This window comes from Octodon degus, unplaced genomic scaffold, assembly GCF_000260255.1.
Source record: "Octodon degus isolate 3935 unplaced genomic scaffold, OctDeg1.0 scaffold00042, whole genome shotgun sequence".
NCBI classification, from domain to species: domain Eukaryota; kingdom Metazoa; phylum Chordata; class Mammalia; order Rodentia; family Octodontidae; genus Octodon; species Octodon degus.
In genome coordinates, this window is record NW_004524618.1 from 10,303,457 (window position 1) to 10,317,948 (window position 14,492).

Sequence of the window (14,492 nt, forward strand, 5' to 3'; positions counted from 1 at the left end):
TTTGATATAAATAATGTCACAGCCAAATTTAAAAGTTTGTATTTACTCCTAACTTCAGTGGGAAGCCATTTTAAGCCGGGATGGAGATATATATGTGCGTGCGCGTGTGTGTGTATTTTTTTCTTAATCACTGTTTTCTGATTAAAGAATGGACAGGAAGACTTTGTAGTTTGAACAAAAATAGCAAAGAGCAGATTTAGTAATGGAGTCTGACTAGGGAAATAGGTGAAGTTAAGCTTTCAGTGTGCTCAGTTTGAGTGGCCAAGATGTCATGGCAGTCAAAATACAGCCTGAGCTCTTAGGGAAGAGACTTGACAGGTAGTTTTGAGCAAGAGTACATGCTACTCTAGGCATTGATTAAATATTCATATAAGAGCTGTAGACATAGAAGAAAAGAGTCCAGAAAGAAAAATTCTAAGAGGAAGACTAGTAAGAGAAAACAGTAATAAGAAAAACAGTCCTGTGAATGGCCTAGATTCTGTGTCCGGAACACAAAGCTGCAGGGGTTGGCTGGCCTGCTGGAATCTACAAAGGGTAGCAATAGGACAACCTTGTCTGTGTTCAGATGTCAGGAAGTAGAAATCAAGCAGCTTGCTTATTATGTGATGGTCTGAAAAATAGAACTTAATTTGAAAGGGAAAGTATGAAATAGTATGAGGATGTCAGAAATCATACTATTTTTGTATGGCTAACATATGCTTAAAACTCTGAATTTTTACCATTTCATAATTAGATCTCACATTTGAGGCTTCTCTCTAATAGAAGTTGTGACTGTGCTTGTTTTCTCGGATTAAAAACAATATATTGCTTTTAAAACTCAGGTGACTTTCTTCAGAATAAATTTATAGAGACAAGAACCAGAGAGGTTAGCATGGGATCCACTTGTTAGACCTGGACTCAGGTATGAAAAACTAGGAGCCTTGTAAAGAGGATGATGGAGTGTGGTGACAGAGGTTAGGGGGTTTCATCCTGCACAGTTTGCTATTTCATCAATACTAGAAAAGTAGAGAAAATATGAAAAACAGGGTAAAATCACTTTGAGAACCTTTTAATGTGCTTTTGTGTTGCAGGCTGTTAGAAATAGCTGACTAACAGAGAGGGAAGAAGTCAAGGTCAGAGATAAACATCAGGGTGTGGTCACACAGAAATAAACATGAAGCAGCTTAAGAGTGTATAATTTTTCATGGTGAAAAGTCAGAAAGTTGGAGGAAGAATAGGGAAGAGGGGGGTGGGGTATTCTAGGAAAGAGACAGTGGAAAAAGGTGCCAGGCAGAAAGAGGTCAAGGAGAATGAAGACTGAACCAAAGTTGAACTTTGAAATTAGCAACAGTTAAACTTGGAAGTTGGGTCATTATAGACTTAAATTATTATTTGTATACATTGTTTTTTGAGGTCTTTCTATCACAACATTAGCAGAAGCCTCAATATTTAAGAACACTTTTCACCTTTGGAATCAGGGAAACATTTTTCCCCAGGGATCTGATATAGTCATTTCCCCAGTAAGTACTAGACGAAGCAGTCACAAAAGATAGCTGATACTTAGTTCACTCTTGGTATACTTCTCTGAAAGAGGGTAAGCTAGTAAAACCTTGTATGAGTTGATTATGTACAAGGTTAAATGCTCTCAGTTGCTGGCTGCTTCCTGAGGTCTAATTTCCAGGTAAGCTATTACTTGACTATGAATCTCTCTCCACAATTTTCCTGTCTTAGGTCTTGGCATGATCACACCTATTAATGACCTCCCTGGTGCAGATACATCCTCATATGTGAAAGGAGAAAAACTTACTCGTTGTAAACTTGCCAGCCTGTACAGACTTGCAGATTTATTTGGATGGGCACACCTGGCAAATACATACATCTCAGTGAGTTCTTTGGTTTTTGATTTTTTTTTTTTTTTAATTTCTGTTAAAAAGTAACCATGTTCTTGCTTTTATTTGGAAGTCCAGTTTTCAGACTTCATTTCCTGAATACAGTTTGCAGAATAACAATGTAATGCTGATTTACGTACTATCTCCAAAAGAGGCTACAGTTATGATAGTTTTCTTCTCTCTTGTCTGTGTTCTTCCTTGGAAAGAAAACAGCTGTAGAACCTATTCAAGGAAAAATACTATGGCAGAATTATCCCTGTTCCTGTTAATTATATGTGACATCAAAAAACATTTGGGGAAGAAACGTTAAAGGGTCAGGAAAGTTTTTATATTTAAGTGTGTTTTTCCTGTTGACTATCATCTTGGTTCTGTTACTGTTTTGTTTTTGTTTTTGTTTTTTGGCAGAACCCAGGGATTGAACTCAGGCCCTTGTGCTTGCCAGGCAAGCACTTATTTTGTTTGCTCTTTGTACTTAGAAATAAAACACTCTTTGGAATGAAAAAAATACTAAAATGATAATATAATGAGCATGATAGACATATAATACAATCCACCAAAAATCTTTCTTTCATCTCCCTGGACATTCCTTAGATCTCCACGTTTAGTTTCCACTTCCTAGGAAGAAATGTTCTCATTCCTGCTCATTTTCTCTTAATTTTCTTTTTTATTCTCCTCTCTGTCACACACACACACACACACACACACACACAGTTCACACTGGCCCTGGAACTCACCGTATATAGCCCAGATTGGCCTCAAACTCAGTGATCCTCATGCCTCAGCCCTCCTGAGTGCTGGGATTACAGGCACACCACCATATCCAACTCCTTTAATTTTCATGTTGCAATAAAGGTTAAAGCATTTTTGTGTTTAATAATATCGACATTTATGTTTCCTGAATATATTTGACCCAAAGCAATGCTGGAACCCCAAAATAACTAGAGAAGCTCCATAAATGGGAAAATAATAAAACAAAAACCACTTCAAAAACATTTTTCAGAATAAGTGCTTACCTGGCAAGCGTAGGGTCCTGAGTTCAATCCACGGTACCGCAAAAAAAAAAAAAAAAAAAAAAACTATACAGCTTTTAAAACTGGGAATATAGTATTGAGTTTTTCAGCAAGTTATTTGAAAGTGAGGAAAACTTTTTGAAAGTTTCATATTATAGACTTAGAATTTTTGTTGTTTTTTTTTTTTATCCACTAGATGATTGAAAATGATTGCTAGTCACACTTGTACTGAAAAACATATAGCCTTTGAAGTAAGATTCTGTTGTTTTCTTGTCTTCCAGGTAAGAATAAGTAAGGAGCAAGACCACATTATAATAATTCCCAGAGGCCTATCTTTTTCTGAAGCTACAGCTTCCAATTTGGTATACTTTTCATTCCTGTGTTACTGTTTCTGATCTCCCTTATTTTTTCCCGACAGTTCTTACTGCTTAGCACTGAATGGAACAAGAAGGTATGGATTGCGAAACACTAGTGAACAATGAAGGGTCTGGAAAATTATGTGGATTTTTAAGAAAAGCTTCATCATTCAAGTGAAAAAGCGCTTGAAGGGACTAATGAGTTGGAATTAACATCCAACTTTTGACTTTTTTATGGTTTGAAGAGAATCTTGTGTTTTCCATCTCGTACATTCTAGACTCTGTTTTTAACGAGACACACAGTCAGTATGTATTTTATAGCTAAATTTAAGCAGCTCAGTTTGTATTAGTATGGACTCTGGACTCGCATTTTCTCTTGTCCATGATTGTATTCCTACCTAGTAACCTCAGCTCTTAGAATAGCAGGAGCTACCCTGGGTGCTGCAATGTTAGTAAGTGAAAATTTTCCACCTGGTCCAGAAGATGCTGAGTTTGTCTGAATCCCTAGTAAAGAGCTAAAGTTAACTCAGTTTCTTGGAGACTCTCCTTTGTGCTAAAACTAAGTTTTTGTCACAAATTATGTGTTTTCTAAGGTTATATGGGAACAAAACCAAACCAATATTTTTCTTGGTACTGGGGGTTGAACCAGGACCTTTGCATTGCACTACAGTACCCATCCCTTTTTAATGTGAGACAAAATCTTGCTAAATTGCCTAGGATGAGCTTGAACTCACAATCTTCCTACCTTAGTCTCCTTGAGGGCTGCGACTGTAGACCTGGGCCACCACACCAGACCCCAGTCTCTTACAAATTGTTTCTGGCTACTTTTGTACTACCATGACAATATAAGAACTCTTGCAGAGGGTCGGGGAGATGACTCAGTGGAATAAGCGCTTCTCTGGCAAGTGCAAGGGCCTGAGTTCAATCCCCGGGTCCGCAAAAAAAAAAAAAAAAAAACTGAAGGATGATAAAGAACTCTTGCAACAGTATCCCAGAGTGTAAAAAATATTTACTATATGACCCTTCCCACAAGTTTACCACTCCCTGGCTAGCTTGTAGAATATAGACAAACTGATAACATTTATAGCATTTGAATATGTCTTTCTGATTTTTCCAGGTAAAAGTCAATATAATTGGAGAAGTGGTTGACCAGGGAAGTACTAATTTGAAAATTGACCATACAGGATTCAGTCCCCATGCTGCAATCTACTCAACTCGTCCTGATGTTAAGTGTGTGATACACATCCACACCCTTGCTACAGCAGCTGTAAGTCAGTGAGAGGCCAGAACCAGTGATGACTCTGAAAATGTACTTGACTTTCCCAGCATGCTAGTTTACTGTCTGCGTTCTTTCAGAGCCTGCCATTCAAAACCATATTTGAAATATTAATCCTCTACATAACCACAGAGCAAAAGGCTCTAGCCAAATGCTACCATTGGAGAAAACAGCTGGAGAGATAGCATTTGGATTTTAAAACTAATCAGCTTATGATTGGGTCATTGAGTCTTTAGAACAAAATTTCTTTCATAATATTTGACAGCTGAGTTGTGAGCCCCCTTTTTTCCTGGAAGATGTGAAAAACTGAAGTGGGAGGTGGGCTGCAATAGCCCCACCTGAGCTGCCTAAAGTATTGGTTCCTTTGGAAATATTTGTGGTAACATAACTTGTTTTGTTGGTATGGACCCAATCAAATAGGTGTCCTCCATGAAATACGGGATTCTTCCAATTTCTCAAGAGTCCCTTATTCTGGGAGATGTCGCCTATTATGACTACCAAGGCTCCCTTGATGAGCAGGAGGAGAGAATTCAGCTGCAGAAAGTTCTGGGGCCAAATTGCAAGGTGTGTAGTAAGAGTCTTTATCTGAGCTATTTTTGTTACTGTGCTGTTGATGAAAACAGTGTGAGCTACACCAGTTATTTAAAGTGATTGCTCTGAGGATTCTATTTTAGGTGCTGGTACTCAGGAATCATGGCGTGATAGCACTTGGAGAAACTGTTGAAGAAGCTTTTCATTATATTTTTAATGTACAGATAGCCTGTGAGATTCAGGTAGGAAAAATTAGCCCTTCTGTTGCTTTATTATTTGCCCATTAAGTTGGATTTTCTGTTTATATATTTCTAAAACCTATTGGTCAGTGACTTTTTGTTTTACCTTTTAAGAAAATCTCTACTGAAATAAAAAGACTTGTCAATGTAATTATTTCTGGAAAATAAGAAAGAACATTAAAATTCATACACATATAATTCTAATTACCTTAGTAAACATTTTTCCCACAACCCTTTCCGTTTTCACCCACTAGTGCTAATTAAGAAACAAAGATAGCTACAAATCATCAAGAATCAAATATATTGTGGCTACTTTTGTAAAAAAACAAAAAAACAAAGACTGGAGCCAGAAGTTTTATGAACTCATACCATAACATTTCCACAACCTCTTTAATATGACCTGATATTTATTAACCATATTTTTCCTCAGAGAAGGTGTTGTATATAAAGGCTCTAAATTCCGTCTTAAACAAAAGCAACCAGATTCTCTTGAAGCAAATGATAATAACCTTAACTGGAAGTGCCATAGAAAAGGTCAAGGGAAAAAACTTTTCTATGAAGTGTGTCTTATATTAATAACCAACTTATTTTTTGTTTTAATGGTCCTCTTCTCAAATGAAGCTCAAAAAAGCCTGAGACCATGAGTAACAACTTCTGTTCACATAGCCTTCAATTTAAAGTAGTGTCCTATATTTATTTTAAAATTATTAAACCTTTCACCAAAAAATACTAACTAGATAATGAGAAACTGTCAAGAAAATAACTTTTGAATTAGATAAGAGAACTCAGTTGCTTAAAATATGTCTAAAAGATGTGGTTCTAAATGTGCTTTCCAGGGCTGGTGAGATGGCTCAGTGGTCTAAAGCACCAACTTAGAACAAGCTAAGCCAAGCAAAGCACAGGGACCGCGGTTCAATCCCCCAGCACCACATGCCAGCCAGCCTCGCCCCCTGGTGAGCTGAGCTGGCCACACACAAAAATATAAATAAATAAATAAAAATTAAAAAAAAAAAAATAAATGTGCTTTCCAGCAGGAGGACTAGAGACCTGAAAGGTGTCTTTTTTTAGCTAAAGGGAAAAGATATTTGAGCTTTCTACTTGCCCAACAGTGTTGCTTGGTCATTATTAGTAGCCTGAATGAGTATGTGGATATCTGCCAAATTAAAATTATACATGTTTGTGAGATAGCTTGGCAGACTAAGTGTCTGCTTAGGCAAGCACAGGGACCGGGATTCAATCGCTGGCATCACATGCCATGTTGGCCCCGGACCAGGGATGCTGAGCTGACCACCGAGACCAGGCGTGGTGGCACATGCATGTATTCCCAGTGCTGGGGAGGCTGAAAACAGGAGGATCACTACAAGTCCAAGCTGCATAGTGAGACTGTGTACCAAGTATATTTAAAAAAAAAAAAAGTACATGTTTGAAAGATGTACAAGTATCTTCTTCAAGAATACAGTACATTGTCATTAATTACAGCCGTTATATTGTACAGCTTATCTCTTGAACTGAAGCTTTCTGTGTAACTGAATTTTGTATTGACTAAAATAGTCATTAGCAGTCTTCCCAGTTTTGTGTGTCTGTGCTTTCCTGTTGATTGCAGGTGCAGGCATTAGCAGGCTCAGGTGGAGTAGACAATCTGCTTGTGCTGGATCTTCAGAAGTATAAAGCTTTCACTCACACTGTAGCAGCAGCTGGAGGAGGAGGTGTAAACATGGGTTCCCAGCAGAAATGGAAGGTTGGAGAAGTTGAATTTGAAGGGCTGATGAGGACTCTGGATAATTTGGTAGGTGAAAAATTGAATCATATATTTGGGTTTCATGGCTTTGATTTCGAGAGCAGATACTTGTGGCACGTCACAAAACCAATCGACACCAAAACCAAAGGGACATTTTGGAGCACTTTATTAGCTGAGCTCAGCGGCAACACTGTCTCTAGAAAACTAACAAGAGTGCGCACCTAGCTGGAGTGACACAGTTTTTAAAGCAGAAAGCCACAAAAGTGGGGGGGGAGTTTTACAGAGTTAGTCATAACCAAGGGTTAACTCTGTTTTTGTAGACAAGGTCATTTTTAAAACCCTACAGGAATATGTCCTTATTTGGCTTAGGCATTGTTTTTGTTCCGGTGGTCAGAAGGACATCTGATGACAGTTTAACCCATTTTTTTTTAAAGTGATTTAGTTGTTTTTTTGGTTTTTTTTTATTCATTTGTCTATCTATCTATCTATCTATTTATTTATTTATTTATTTATTTATTTATTTATTTATTTATTTATTTTGTGTGTGTGTGTGGCCAGCTCAGCCCACCAGGAGGCGGGGCTGGCTGGCATGTGGTGCTGGGGGATTGAACCTCTGTCCCTGTGCTTTGCTTAGCTTGTTCTAAGTAGGTGCTTTAGACCACTGAGCCATCTCACCAGCCCTTAACCCATTTTTAGGCATTCTGTTTATTCTCGTAATTGGAAGGACAGTTTAACTCATTTTGTGGAATGTTGAACATTTTTTATCTTTTCTCGAAATGCTGAGAAACACTTTCTTATTTGCACCAACAGTCACATTTTGCAGTTAGACATTGGTGGGAGTTTACAAAAGAAATCAAGGTTTTACAAAACGGAAGTTACAGAGCTTGTTTCAAAAAGGAGTTGATTAAGCCAGCTTACAACAATATTTATATCTTTCTTTGGTTTTAAATTATGTTTTTTAATTTTCCAGAATAAGAATCTGACCCTAGGTAGGCATTTCAGTGTAATTTAACCACATTTTTAAGAATCCAACATGAGGGGGCCGGGGAGATGGCTCAGTAGAATAAGCGCTTCCCTGGCAAATACAAGGGCCTGAGTTCAATCCCCGATTCCAGGAAAAAAAAAAAAAAAAGAATCCAACATGAGATACACAAGTATCTTCAAGAATATAGTTACCAAATACATTTAAAAAAGTTTTAAAAAGACTATAGTACATTGTCATTAATTACAGTCATTATAAAGTACAGCATATGTCTTGAACTGAAGCTTCCTGTGTAACTGAATCTTGTATTCCTTGGCCAACTTTCTCTCCCTAGACCATAGTAACCACTGTCCCACTCTGCTTTGTGAGTTCAACTCTTTAGATTCCACATGCAAGTGAGATCATGCAGTATTTATCTTTCAGTGCCTGGCTTATTTCACTCACTATAATTCCTCCAGTTTCATCGATGTTGTCTCACATCACATAATTCCCTTCTTTTTAAGGCTATATAACGTAGTTTTGTATATATGTGCCACATTTTCTTTGTCATTTTTTTAGATTTTATAGACACTAGGTTGATTCTTTCTCTTAGCTATTATGACTAATGCTGCAGTAAATATGGGAGTACAAGCATCTCTTTAATATACCACTTTCTATGCCTTTGCATTACTGGATCATATACTTCCATGCATTTCCCACGTGACTAGTCATTTTGTATTCGCACCAGTAGAGCTCATGGGTTTCCTTTCCAAGACTTACATTTTGATAGACACTGTAACAGATAAGCTTTAAATTTGCATTTCCCTGATGGTTAGTGACATTGAATACCTTTTCATTTACTCATTGGGCATTTTGAGTATCATCTTTTGAGAATTGTTTACTAGGATCTCTTGCCCATTTTTGTTATTGAAAAATATTTCCTTGTTATTTAGTTGTTTCAGTTTTTTATATATTTTGAATATTAATGCCTTAGCAAATTACAGTTTGGCAAATTCCTTTCTTTATAGTACTAATTGAACCAGTGGCCTTCACCAGCTCTTTTAATTTCTTATTTATTTTTGAGGTAGCATCTCATTAAGTTGCCCAGACAGGACTCAAACTTTTTTTTTTTTTTTTTTTTTTAATGTATTTGGTACAGGGTCTCACTGTGTAGCTCGAACTTGTAATGATCCTCCTGTTTTCAGCCTTCCCAGCACTGAGATTATAGGTTTGCACAACCACACCCAGTCTCAGGCCAGCCCAGTGCACCCGGGAGCAGAGCCGGCAAGGCCCCGTCCCTGTGCTTGCCTAAAAAGGAGCTTAGTCTGCTGAACTATCTTGCCAGCCCAGGACTCAAACTTGTGATCCTCCAATCTATACCACCCAAGCTCTGGGTTTAGTGACATGTAGTATTGTGCTCAGCTTTTGCATTTCTTTTTCTTCTTTACAGAGCTAGGGCCTCGTGCCTGCTAGGAAGGCACTCACTTCTGAGCTGCATCAACAGCCTGGCAAATGTCACCTTGTCTTAGATTTTGCCCTCTTCCAAGAAGGCAAAAGGCAAGTTGCATTCAGAACCAGGGATAAGGACTTAAATGAACACTGAGATTGTTTCCCAAAAAACATTTTATAGGTAGGAAAATTTTTCTGGTCAGCAGTTTAGAAATTAGCTTTGTCAGGAACAGTTTATATGAATGAAAATTAGAGTGCCAGCTGCAATCACTTTTTTTTTTTTTTAACATTTTAGGGAAGGGTCTACAGGGTGTTTAGGGTCTCACTACTAGTTGGGACTTGTGGTAATCCTCCTGTTTACAGCCTCCCAAGAGCTGGGATTACAGGCTTGCACCACCATGCCCAGTCTCAGTTGCTATCTCAGTGCACCGTGGGGACAGGGCCAGAATGGCAGGCCCAGGGATAGAATCCCCTGCCCCTACGCCTGCTTGCAGGTACTATAATCCGCTGAGCTATTTGGCTGGCCCTCAATCACTTTTAACCAAATCTTAAAATTTGCTTAATTTTAACTCCATTGTCATATAGAGGTTATAGTAGGGTTGTTTTTATTTTTATTTTTTTGTACCAGGGATTGAGCTCAGGATCCTGTGCTTACCATATATAGGGTTTTAAAAGATGTTTTCCTCTTAGATTTTCAACAAGTCAGGGTTTTTTTGTTGTTGTTATTGTTGTTGTTTTTAATTTTATTTACTTATGTGTGTGTGTGTGTGTGTGTGTGGCCAGCTCAGCCCACCAGGGGGCGGGGCGGGCTGGCATGTGGTGCTGGGGGATTGAACCGCGGTCCCTGTGCTTTGCTAAGCTTGTTCTAAGTAGGTGCTTTAGACCACTGAGCCATCTCACCAGCCCCAACAAGTCGTTTTTAGTCATTTGTTTGAAGAACTAGGCTCCAAATGTTGTATTGGTACAGATGGCTTCAAATTTGGTTTTCCCTTCCGCAGGGTTATAGAACAGGCTATGCTTACAGGCATCCTCTCATCCGAGAGAAGCCTCGACATAAGAGTGATGTGGAAATTCCAGCAACTGTAACTGCTTTTTCCTTTGAAGACGACACAGTGCCCCTCTCCCCTCTCAAGTACATGGCACAGAGGCAGCAGCGTGAGAAAACGCGATGGCTGAACTCGCCCAATACGTACATGAAAGTGAATGTGCCTGAGGAGTCCCGCAACGGGGAGACCAGCCCCAGGACCAAAATCACAGTAGGCTTCTCTTCACAGCTTACCTTACTGTGTTGCCTGGTTACTCATGAAGTGATGTTGTTAGGTTTTTTTTTTGGGGGGGTTGCAATACTGTGGATTGAACTCAGGACATTGCACTTGTCAGGCAGGTGCTTATGCTGCTGAGCTATCTCCCCAGCCCTTTTTTTTTTAATGTCTGAATTATTAAAATGGAGAGTATAATATTAAAAACAATATCATTTACCAAGAATTAGCTTTACTTAAAGCATTGTTCCAAATGCCACACATCCATATCTCATTCAGTTCTAATATGAAACATGTACAGTTTTTCTCCTTGCATAATGAAAATACCTAAGCAACTGGGACTAACATAATTTTTAATGGTAAAGTTAGAATTTGAGTGGTGACCATCTGCCTCAAGGCTGGCTCTAGCCTCCTACATAATATTTCTGTATAGTTTATCTTGCACTTGCAAATTAGAACTTTAAAAGTTAGCAATACCAAAATGTGCTATAGTTATGTGAGTTACTCTATGTAAGTTACCATTATGGAAGATCTTGTAGATGGAGAAGTGGATTGTTTTCTTTTTCAGAATTTTGCTTCAGATTTGACTTCATTTTGGAGTACTTACCATGAGATTATGTTCTTTAGCTATTAGTTTATCCCATCACATAAGCCATAACATTCAGTATGGAAATGCTTAGGCAACAACATGGTTTTCTCCTAGTCTGTACAATGTGTCTCCAATAAAAGAACATACATAATGAAATTCATAATTTCTACGATTCGTGTTATTGACAGACTGATGATTAGTCTTCATTTGTTAAATGTTTGCCTTTTCTTCAGGATCATAGTGTGGAGTAAGTGAGAATTATGTAAGATCCTTCCTGTGGTCCTGTTCAACTGCGTCCTACCAGAGTATATTCCATCATAAAATGCTGATTAAGGTCTTAGCCTTTCCTGTTGGCCAAAAATAAAAAGTAAAGCCTAGAAAACTATCTGAAGAGTTCTTGCCTGTGACTTGGGGCCTTCATCATCTGACGAGAGTTAGTGCAGGAGGCAGAGCTCTGAGTTCATAGAAGCTCATGCTCTTTGTCTACTTCAGCAGTTTACAGTACTGTATTTTAAGCTGTCATAAGGAGAATGTTTAGTTAGCAGTGTAATCATGCGAATGAAAACAGCATTTGTTAATTTTTTTAAAAGTGAAGAGAATGCTTTTGTGAGCCTTTTTCTAACTAATATGAGGAGTACATTAATTGAACTGTTGTTGAGGTGTAAATTGACAATTAAGATACTGCTTAGTGTCTTTAAAGGATGGATAATATATGCCTCCCTTAAAACTATGAACAGCTAATGAAACACCTACTAATGCTTCCTAAACACAAAGCTTTGTTCTCAACTGTTTTTTGTTTTTTTTTTTTTATTTAGTGGATGAAAGCAGAGGATTCTTCCAAAGTTAGTAGTGGAACACCTATCAAAATTGAAGATCCCAATCAATTTGTTCCTTTAAACACAAACCCAAACGAGGTTCTAGAAAAAAGAAACAAGGTAAGACATTGTCCTCTGTGGCCAAAGAACACATTTTTATCCTCTTCTGTGTTTTAAGTCATTAGTAAGCTGGCAAGTGCAAGGGCCTGAGTTCAATCCTCCGCTTGGCAAAATTAATTAAATAATTAATTAATTCACCCATCCATTCGTTCGTTCATTCATTCTTGCCTTAGGAAAGCTTGATATTAGAAGGAAATGCAGTTAACAGTGTAAGATGATAGGAAGTCATATGACAAGAAGGGCAGAAATTATTATGAGTTTGAGGTTGGTGAGGGGATCTTTATTAAAGTGGGATAGAAGGATACTCTTAATCCGAAGTACCAAGTACTAAACTTATGGGAATAGACCCAACAAAGGTCATCCTCAGTTGCTCTAAGAACTTGTTTTTTAATTCAGATTCGAGAGCAAAACCGGTATGACCTGAAAACAGCGGGACCACAGTCTCAGCTGCTTGCTGGAATTGTTGTAGATAAGCCTCCATCGGTAAGTCTGAAGCAATGTGATTGTTGTTTGGGATCTGCTACATAATTTCTTTGCTTTTTAAGTGCAAATAATTTTTACTAAGATTAACATCAGTACACATTAAAAAGTCAAGTAGTTCACAAGACTTAAGATGCCACCCTTAATTCCTAGCTTCCAGGGAAAAGGACTTTCTGTTCCTTTCATTGCTTCCAGAATTTTACCTTCATGATCAGTTTTAGACCTCAGCTGTATTTAATGAATTATCAAGTATAATTGCTTTATGTATCACCAAAAGAAAACACTGCCAGTATGTTGTAAAAGCAGCCATTGGTTATGATTCCCACTTTCAGAGATGCGAAACTGTTGGGAAGAGTTTGTCTTAAAAGTGGTAATGAGTTCAATCCCCGGTTCCACCAAAAAAAAAAAAAAAAAAAAAAAGTGGTAATGCCCTTCTTACAGAAGATGGAGATTCACCCTGTTTACACTTGCTTACTTTTTGCCCTATCTCCATTCTGCAGCCAAGATGTGTGTGTGTGTCATGAATTTGTTCATTTTTGTTTTTCATTTGCCAAATGTATGTGACTCCTGAGCCAGGTAGTGTGCCGTGACTGACTACATTTCCTTTTTTATGTAATTCTGCCCACCCTTGAGTTAATGAATGCCTCCTTCTGTCAATTGGCTCAGTATTTTAAGTACATTATCTTAATTCTTCCCAAATTTTTCAATAGAAAAAAGTCCCTCTTAATATTATTTTTCTAAGCCAGGGAGATAGTTCAGCAATCTAAACGCCTGCCTGTAAGTGCAAGGACCCAGGTTCAATCCCTGGTACCACATGCCGTGCCAAGTCCCAGAATTCCAGGAGTGCTGTGCTGGCTACAGAAACTGGGCATAGTGGCACACTGCCTGTAATCCCAGTGCTGGGAAAGCTGAGACAAAAGAATCACTATCACCAGAGATGCCCTCAGGGCATCTTCAGACCGCAAAAAAAAAAATCCTTCAGGGGCCTGCCCATTAGCACAGTTGTTTCAGTGCCTGCTTAAACAAAAGGATCACTATGAGTCCGAGCTGCACATTGAAACCCTATACTGAATAAATAAATAACTAGTCAATATTATTTTCCTAAGGTCACAGGTAATCTCTCTGTTGTAGACCCCAGTTGTAATTTAAATCTTGTTCTTAGGTCAGCTGCATAGGCTCATCTTGAGAGTTCCTGTGTACCTCATCTATGTTATAGCCTCTGTTGCCTGTATGTGGAGAGAGAGAGAGAGAGAGAGAGAGAGAGAGAGAGAGAGAGTGAGTAGGAGAAGGAGGAGAGGAGGGGAGGGGAGGGGAGAGGGATATGAATATATAGAGACAGGAGAGAGAGAGAGGCAGTCTGAAATGCCTTTATTCTACCTTCAAATATGCATATAAAAAGTATAGAATTTTAGTTTGGAAATAATTTTACCCCAAAATATGAAAAGCATTACTCTGTTGTCACTCCTAAATCTTATTTTTGAGACGTAGGAGGTCATTGTGATTCCTGAATCTTTAGCTAAACCACACTCCAGCCTTTTAAAGACCTTTCTACATTCCTTCTGTTCTGCAATCTTATGACTATGTGCTTTTACAGTGTGTCTCTTTTTAGCCTTTGTTCTTAGCATTTAGTAACCCCTTCTATCCTGTAGTAGCATATCCTTCAGTTCTAGAAGTTTCTCTTTTCTTTCTTTCTTTTTTTCTTTCAGGTATTCAGTACTTTTCCCCCCTCAGGTTCTGTTTTCTGTATTCTGTTAGATTGGCTTAGATCTCTTTGAATAAGGATTTTTTTTTTTTTTTTTTT

The 14,492-nt window shown here is 38.2% G+C and overlaps 1 protein-coding gene across 5 annotated transcripts in view; it reads left to right on the forward strand.

Moving 5' to 3' along the window:
• Positions 1-14,492, forward strand: part of Add3 (adducin 3) — a 187,454-nt gene that overhangs the window by 165,574 nt on the left and 7,388 nt on the right. For all 5 annotated transcript variants that reach the window (XM_004631519.2, XM_023715469.1, XM_023715466.1 and 2 more), the window contains 9 exons: positions 1,711-1,862; positions 3,160-3,240; positions 4,352-4,501; positions 4,931-5,074; positions 5,185-5,283; positions 6,884-7,066; positions 10,427-10,684; positions 12,092-12,211; positions 12,608-12,694. In XM_004631519.2, coding sequence (XP_004631576.1) covers positions 1,711-1,862; positions 3,160-3,240; positions 4,352-4,501; positions 4,931-5,074; positions 5,185-5,283; positions 6,884-7,066; positions 10,427-10,684; positions 12,092-12,211; positions 12,608-12,694 — 1,274 coding nt within the window. The remainder of the gene's footprint in view (positions 1-1,710; positions 1,863-3,159; positions 3,241-4,351; positions 4,502-4,930; positions 5,075-5,184; positions 5,284-6,883; positions 7,067-10,426; positions 10,685-12,091; positions 12,212-12,607; positions 12,695-14,492) is intronic.